This window comes from Conger conger, chromosome 4, assembly GCF_963514075.1.
Source record: "Conger conger chromosome 4, fConCon1.1, whole genome shotgun sequence".
Taxonomy (NCBI): Eukaryota; Metazoa; Chordata; class Actinopteri; order Anguilliformes; family Congridae; genus Conger; species Conger conger.
This window is the reverse complement of record NC_083763.1, coordinates 72,247,182-72,254,803: the sequence shown is the minus strand read 5'-3', so window position 1 is coordinate 72,254,803 and position 7,622 is coordinate 72,247,182. Positions and strand designations below refer to the sequence as shown.

General features: G+C 45.1%; 1 protein-coding gene across 1 annotated transcript in view; it reads left to right on the top strand.

The window, feature by feature from the left end:
- The first annotated feature begins 344 nt into the window (after positions 1-344).
- The window catches only part of LOC133126717 (cadherin-20-like), a 27,655-nt gene continuing 20,377 nt past the window's right edge, over positions 345-7,622 (top strand). Inside the window, exon 1 of the mRNA XM_061239054.1 lies at positions 345-548. Within this exon, the coding sequence (XP_061095038.1) occupies positions 345-548 (204 nt within the window). The remainder of the gene's footprint in view (positions 549-7,622) is intronic.

The following is a 7,622-nucleotide window of genomic DNA, read 5'->3' as shown; positions in this document are numbered from 1 at the left end:
CCTGCTTAGTCTAATCAACTGTAAGTCGCTCTGGATAAGAGCGTCTGCCAAATGCCAATAATATAATAATATAATATAATATAATAATATAATAAACATCAGCTGCTGTTGAGGTCAGGGTTAGGGTTTCGCAGTGCCTGTGCTTTTCAGCAGACTGACTCACTGACAGCAGACTGACTCACTGACAGCATGTTTCCTGTGCTGTAATTTCAGGGCGAGCGACTGCTTCACGACCTCCCCAAGGGACACCCGAAGGCCGACGCCCAGCCGCCTTCCCATTGGCCCGCGGAGCGGTGGACACGCCTCCACGGTCGCCCATTTCCGCCGCGCACGCTCACCTCAGCATGGGGGTGAGGTCTGCCCCGGGGGCGGGGCCCTGCCGGGTGCTCTGGGCGCTGGGCGCTCTCCTCCTGTGGGCCCCGGCGCAAGCCAGGGGCCCGGCGGGGCCGAGAGGGCAGCTGCTCCACAGGGCTCGGAGGGGCTGGGTCTGGAACCAGTTCTTTGTCCTGGAGGAGTACACCGGGCTGGAGCCTCTGTACATCGGGAAGGTACGACATCTCCATCATCGTCATCATCATCATCATCATCATCATCATCATCATCATCTTCATCTTCTTCTTCTTCTTCTTCTTCTCCCTTTTCTTCTTCCTCTTCTGTCTTTCTGTTCTTCATCTCTGTCTCCTTCTCATAATAATAATAATAATAATAATAATAATAATAATTCCTCTTGCGTTCTTGCACTTTGACCTTTGACCGTGTATGGTTATCTGGAACAGCTCCTCACAGTCCCAGGCTGTGGTCTAAACCCTTTCCTTTTACATTTAGTGATTTAGCTGACACTTTGGTCCAAAGCGACTTACAGTTGATTAGGCTAAGCAGGGGCCAATCCCCCCCAGGAACAATGTGGGGCTAAGGGCTTAATCCACCAACCTTCCAGATCCCAGTCAAGCAATTTAGCCACTTTAGTCAATTTAGCCAATTTAACTGGATATGTTTGACTTAGTACCAAAGAGAGCTATTACTAAAATAAAACTTTTTGGACAGTGAACGTGATCCATAAAATGTGAACTTGGACTGGGATGTTATTCAAGGAAATGTAGTTTTATAAAAAAAGAAAAGTGTCTATTTATCTCCTTATAATCTCTTTAAAATTGGGAAGAAAAAATAAACTTGTTGTCGGAGCTGAAAACACCTGGATAGGAATACCCTATGGATACACATACAATAGTCTACCTACCTATCTATCTACCTACCAATACCTATCTATCTATCTATGGTATATTACCATTTCTTTTCTTCTGCGGACCCTCCTTGAGTGTCAGGAGGGCACACATTACAAACACTTCCATTTTTCAGACGTAATGGATTCCCCTTGAATGCAATCTGCAAGCCCCAACAACACATCCTGCAGGAATGACTTCCGAGCGTTGTTTGTGTGTGAAATGAGTTGTGGGTGGCCATTCGTTTTCGTTGTTATCAGGGATGTTATCAATGTTAAATAAATCTGTTATTTCAGCGCACTTGACAAGTATCCTCCGTGATGTTTTCTCAAGACTAAATGATAACCTTCAGACGGCGTTGGCAGTAATTTCGCATTCAGCGTGCCTGAAACAGTTTTTCTCTGACTTTGATAGAACTTTTCCGTAACAATAAATAGACTATTTGGGGAACATTCTCCTCTTACATTCTAACACGGCATTCTGGTGTTATCTCCCAGCCAAATGACAGGCGTAACTGGAATCTTTTCCAACTTTCTTCAAACATTTTTTTTTTCCTAAGCTGGCTATCTACCCATCTATCTATCCATTAGTGCGTCTAGACAGAGCCTGAAGTACCTCAGCGCTTGTGTGCGGATAGGTCCTCATTATAACAGTGTCAGAAGTCTGTACGGTCTGTTTAGCTGCGCTAACTCGGGTCCGTTTTTGGGAACACACCCAAATTCAGTTAACCTTGCACGGAAAGGAAGCTGCTCATTTCCAACGGGAAGTGAAGATCCGGATCTTTCCATCTTGCGACCGCTCGGCTGCCGGAGTGCTCGGCTGCCGGAGTGCACGGCTGAATTTCGGGGAGATTTTTGTTGGGCAGGGCACCCCCGCTGTGATTTACCGGCAGGGAGCGCAGGCAGCGTCTTGCAAACCTTCAGCGTGAATTCTGGGTCATCCTCCTCACAGGCTTCTGGGAAATGTGGCAGAGCCGATAAAACAACAACGTCTGCTGCCGTCCGCCGGGTACGTCAGTGGAGTCGCCCATAAAGCTGAGGGCCGTAATTAAACGTGCGCACACGAGGCGTTACTGCACAGCGCCTTATAAAATCTTACATTTCCGCTGTTGCGTGTTCTAGGGCAAGATGCTTAAATTCCGCTGCTCTCGGCCTCCGAGGAAATTCATCATTAATAAATCATTCTGCACCCACATAAAAGGCTACCTGCTGAAAAGCGTGTTTTATTTTCGGCTGAAGAAATACGGTTATGGCTACAACACTTTTCTTGAACTATGCGCCGTAAAGTCTAGCACAATCGTGACCTAACACACGTTATGGAAGTGCCTTACAGGGTTTGACAAGCACTATATCACATATCATATGCAGCCAACTTTGCAAATTTTGTTTTTAAAATAACTGTTACAAAGTGATAGCCTATGTCAGTGTGATGACATCTATCGCAAGCTGTAAATATGCTGGTTATAGCAGGTGTTGTGCCATGCTTATAACAATGTAATATTAGCTTATAGCCTCTAGTGTTGGCAGTATCTTTTTCCTGAGCATGTTTGACTGTGAACTTGTAGTGTAGTGCTTAGCGGGTTGAACAACAAACAAGAGTAAAGAGCACGGCTATTGATTCAAGTTCCATTCAATTTTTATTTGTATAGCGTTTTTCACAGACTACTGGCACAAAAACGCTCTACAGAGTAACAGAAGGGTATACCTGCCCTAAGCCCCTGGAGTGCAAGAGGTAAAAAACACTCCCTCATGGGAAGAAATCTCAGGAGGAACCCGGCTATAGGGCGATGCTCATCATAGGTTGAGTTGGTGGTAATAGTAGGTGTAGTAGTTATTTATTTCGGTCCTTATTAACAATTTTTACAGAATGAATGCACATAGAAATAATGAATTACAATGTTGACCAAAAAGGTGTAGGCTGAAGCTTTAGCTTATTACACCTACCCTTTTTACATAACATATTCACATATTTAACCCTTTCACTACTAGGTTTAGTCTATACAATAACAAAACATAATAGAAACAAAAACAAAAGTTCAAAACGTTTCAGACACAATAATAATCATACTTCAGTTTTATATTTGTTTAACACCTTATTTAAAAATGTTTTAATTTGCAAAGTGTACTACTGTATTTTTAAGTTGAGGTAGCAGTTGAGGTATTAAACTAGCAAATAAAGTAGAAAGTCCACACAAAGGGTTATAAAGTATGCAGTTCACAGGGGCGGGCGGATAATTAAAAGCAAACCAGCTATTATGGATCTGTTTCAAACCTTTGCGATAGCATGGTCAGGCTAGGCTAGGCTAACAATTAAGTGCTTGTATTTCACCCACATGGCTGAGGTTTCAGAGCAGACTTTGCAGAACTTCTTGCCCAACTTCTCTGTCCAAGGTCTCCATCCCATACTCTTTCGAAATCCTTGAGAATATTGTCATGCGACTGTGGGGAATTGTGTAGAATATGTCATCTATCTGAATGGCGTTCAAGTGAATCACGGTCTCTTTTGTCTCTTTTACAGCTAACAGAAACTGTCCCTCTGTCTTGCTCAGCCACTAGATGTTAGCTGGCTGGTTTTGAGCATTCAGCATGCGAACAATTATTCCTCGAACAGCATTTACTCTGCGACGTCGTCTATAGAATGTTCTGGGACTGTGCAGACACAGCCCTGTTTGTTTCCGAAAGGGAAGTTATCTCTGATTTTCGTGCGATCGCATTTTTATTGTGTCGCCTCGCAAAATCAGAGAGGGGGGGCGGCGGGGTGGGACGTGGTGCTGTCGGGAGCGGAGGGTGGTTCTGAAAGACGGGGGGGGGGCATTGTGGGGGGTGGAGACCTCCAGCCGGTGGGGTGGAGGGGACAGGAAGGCGCAGACTTAGTATTCCGGGCTCCTGTGCAGCCCGGCGTCGGCGGGGAGAACGCCGGGTGATTGATGGCCTTGGCGGGCATCCTCCAGCAGGGGCTGGGGCCCCGTTTGCAGGCGGTGGGGCGGGGATGTGTTTATGACACTGGGTCGGGAGACTAATCCACACAGCAGGGCTCTCGATGCACTGCTGCCATCCTGAACACTGAGCCACAGGCACCCTCGCCCGTGCAGGGAGCCATTGGGGGTTACTGCCATAATACACCAACTAGATATTATTATTAGAATTAGTAGTATTATTATTAGTATTATTATCAGTAGTACTTTTATTGTTATTATTATTACTATTACTATGATTAGTAGTAGTATTATCAGTACTATTATTATCAGTAGGAGTATTATTATTAGTATTGATATTAGTAGTAGTAGTAGTAGTAGTAGTTTATTATTCTTATTATTAGTATTATTATTGTTGTTGTTGTAGTTACAATTATTATTATTGTTGCTGTGGCTAAGGGTACAGTTTAGCCAAATAATATATGTTAGTTCTTAACATAAATAAATGTCAAATTAATTTCAGAATGACAGTTCACAAGCTCATCTTTTTGCTGTTTGCTGTTTTGATTGATCCATCAAAAAGGCTCCCCGGTTCCAAATTGAAATATAATAATACTCATTCTAATGTCACTAAAAATAGCCAATGAAATTGGCTCTTCGCCCACAGACGAAATGTGTTCTTCTGAGGAAGAGGGTTGAGTAATTATATGTTCTGTGATAAGCAGCTACTCGTGTGGATGAAACCCTATTTTTTGGGGCATGCTCAGGTCCTTCTGTGTACATTGTGTTTCTTCAGACCGATTCTCCATCAAACACAAGTTGTAATTGGTTTCATTCAAGCATGTACACACAGAGACAATGGTGTGGGAAAAAGCTCTTCAGACAAATTGAAAAATGATTACACAACGCCCTTGTGTTTCAGTCCCAGCAAGGGGCTTGTGTGCTAGCCTGCACCGTGGACAATGAAGGTAAATTGGTCAGTTAGAAAAAAAAGGAAAAAAAGAAGGGGGATCAGGGTGAAGGTGGGTCTGGGGGGGATTGCTTTTCGCACAGCGGGTAATCCTGTTTGTAGAGGTTTCAGAGCCCTCCATTTTGAAACCTGATGACTGGACTTGAGCTTTAGCTTCGACGGGGCTTGTGCAATGTCAAGTACGGCACGGGGGCCGGAGACCGTGCCGCTGTCTCGAGGCGCTGGGCCTCCACGAGGTCCTTCACTCTGACCTTGTCGGCGGAGAGAAAAAGCCGCAGATTTGAGCGAACACCTGAGGGTGAAACGGGCAGATTGGCCTGAGAAAAAGCTTTGACTGATTTGAATACGTTTCTGCAATGAGGACTAAACCTCGCTCACCTCTGGTCAGTGGGTTTGGCAAGTTGGCAACGCTTTACAACACGATTACATGAATTGGCGCAAACTCGTGTAATTGTTTACAAACTACTGAGCTGTTCAGCTTTGTTTGTGGATTTGTACATTACATTAACTAAATTAGTCAATGCCAATTCATGCACCCTTATTGCATTGCGGAGACGCAGAAAGGGTGTCCTGGCAGGGTTGCGTAAGTGTGAGGGACCTGAAGATGTTGCTATGTTACATTTCTGTAAAAGGTAGCAATGATAAAATATAAATGTGATTTAAGTGTCTGTGGAATGGTTGTTGATGCCAGATAGGGTGGTTTGCGTATCTCAGCAACTGCTGCTCTCCTGTGAGTCTCTAAAGTTTGCAGAGAATGGTGCGGAAAACAAAAAACATCCAGTGAGCAGCAGTTCTGCGGGGAAATGAGCGAGGTCAGAGGAGAAGGGCCAGACTGGTCTAGGTTGGCCGGAAGGTGACAGTAACGCAAATAAGCACGTATGTATCACGTATGTATGCTTGTTGCCACTGGCGATTGTCACGTGACGGCGGGTTGCAGTTGCTTTTAGTTTGCGCGGGAGCGGCGGGCGATGTAATGTCATCGCTGTCGTCTTGGTGCCGCTGAGACACACGTGAATTATACCCAACTCTGACCCCGTCGCTGCCTCAGTTGTCATGACAACCTTATTATAGAACGTTCTCCTCTGTAATCATCTTTGGCAAAGCGTCATCAACTGGCCTCCATGTCTTGAGCTTGCAAATGTCTCCCCGTTCGGCAACGTGTTCGTAGTGTACCCTGTTTACGAGCGGCAGTGTTTGTCAAAGGCCTGCAGTCTCGTGGATAAGGTACATGGCTGGGACCTGGGAGGTTGGGGGTTCAAGCCCTGGTGTAGCCATGATAAGATCTGCGTGGCTGTGGTGCCCTTGAGCATGGCCGTTAACCGCACGTGCTTAGTCTAATGAACTGTAAGTTGCTTGCAGCTGTAAGCTGGTTAAAAGCATCAGCTGAATAACATTTTAAAACAAAGTCGAGCGATAATAGAATGTTGGTGATGATGCAGTGGTATCCATCGGCCGATCACACACGGCTGAGCTGTAAACTGGCCTGTAATGTGTGCAGTGTAAACTGGCCTGTAACGTGTGCAGTGTAAACTGGCCTGTAATGTGTGCAGTGTAAACTGGCCTGTAATGTGTGCAGTGTAAACTGGAACTTTAACATGTGCAGTGTAAACTGGCCTGTAACGTGTGCAGTGTAAACTGGAACTTTAACATGTGCAGTGTAAACTGGCCTGTAACGTGTGCAGTGTAAACTGGCCTGTGATGTGTGCAGTGTAAACTGGAACTTTAACATGTGCAGTGTAAACTGGCCTGTAACGTGTGCAGTGTAAACTAGCATGTAATGTGTGCAGTGTAAACTGGAACTTTAACATGTGCAGTGTAAACTGGCCTGTAACGTGTGTAGTGTAAACTGGAACTTTAACATGTGCAGTGTAAACTGGCCTGTAACGTGTGCAGTGTAAACTGGTCTGTAACGTGTGCAGTGTAAACTGGCCTGTAACGTGTGCTGTGTAAACTGGTCTGTAACGTGTGCAGTGTAAACTGGTCTGTAACGTGTGCAGTGTAAACTGGCCTGTAACGTGTGCAGTGTAAACTGGCCTGTAACATGTGCAGTGTAAACTGGCCTGTAACGTGTGCAGTGTAAACTGGTCTGTAACATGTGCAGTGTAAACTGGCCTGTAACGTGTGCAGTGTAAACTGGCCTGTAACATGTGCAGTGTAAACTGGCCTGTAACGTGTGCAGTGTAAACTGGTCTGTAACGTGTGCAGTGTAAACTGGAACTTTAACATGTGCAGTGTAAACTGGCCTGTAACATGTGCAGTGTAAACTGGAACTTTAACATGTGCAGTGTAAATTGGCCTGTAACGTGTGCAGTGTAAACTGGCCTGTAACGTGTGCTGTGTAAACTGGTCTGTAACGTGTGCAGTGTAAACTGGTCTGTAACGTGTGCAGTGTAAACTGGCCTGTAACGTGTGCTGTGTAAACTGGCCTGTAACGTGTGCAGTGTAAACTAGCATGTAATGTGTGCAGTGTAAACTGGAACTTTAACATGTGCAGTGTAAACTGGCCTGTAACGTGTGT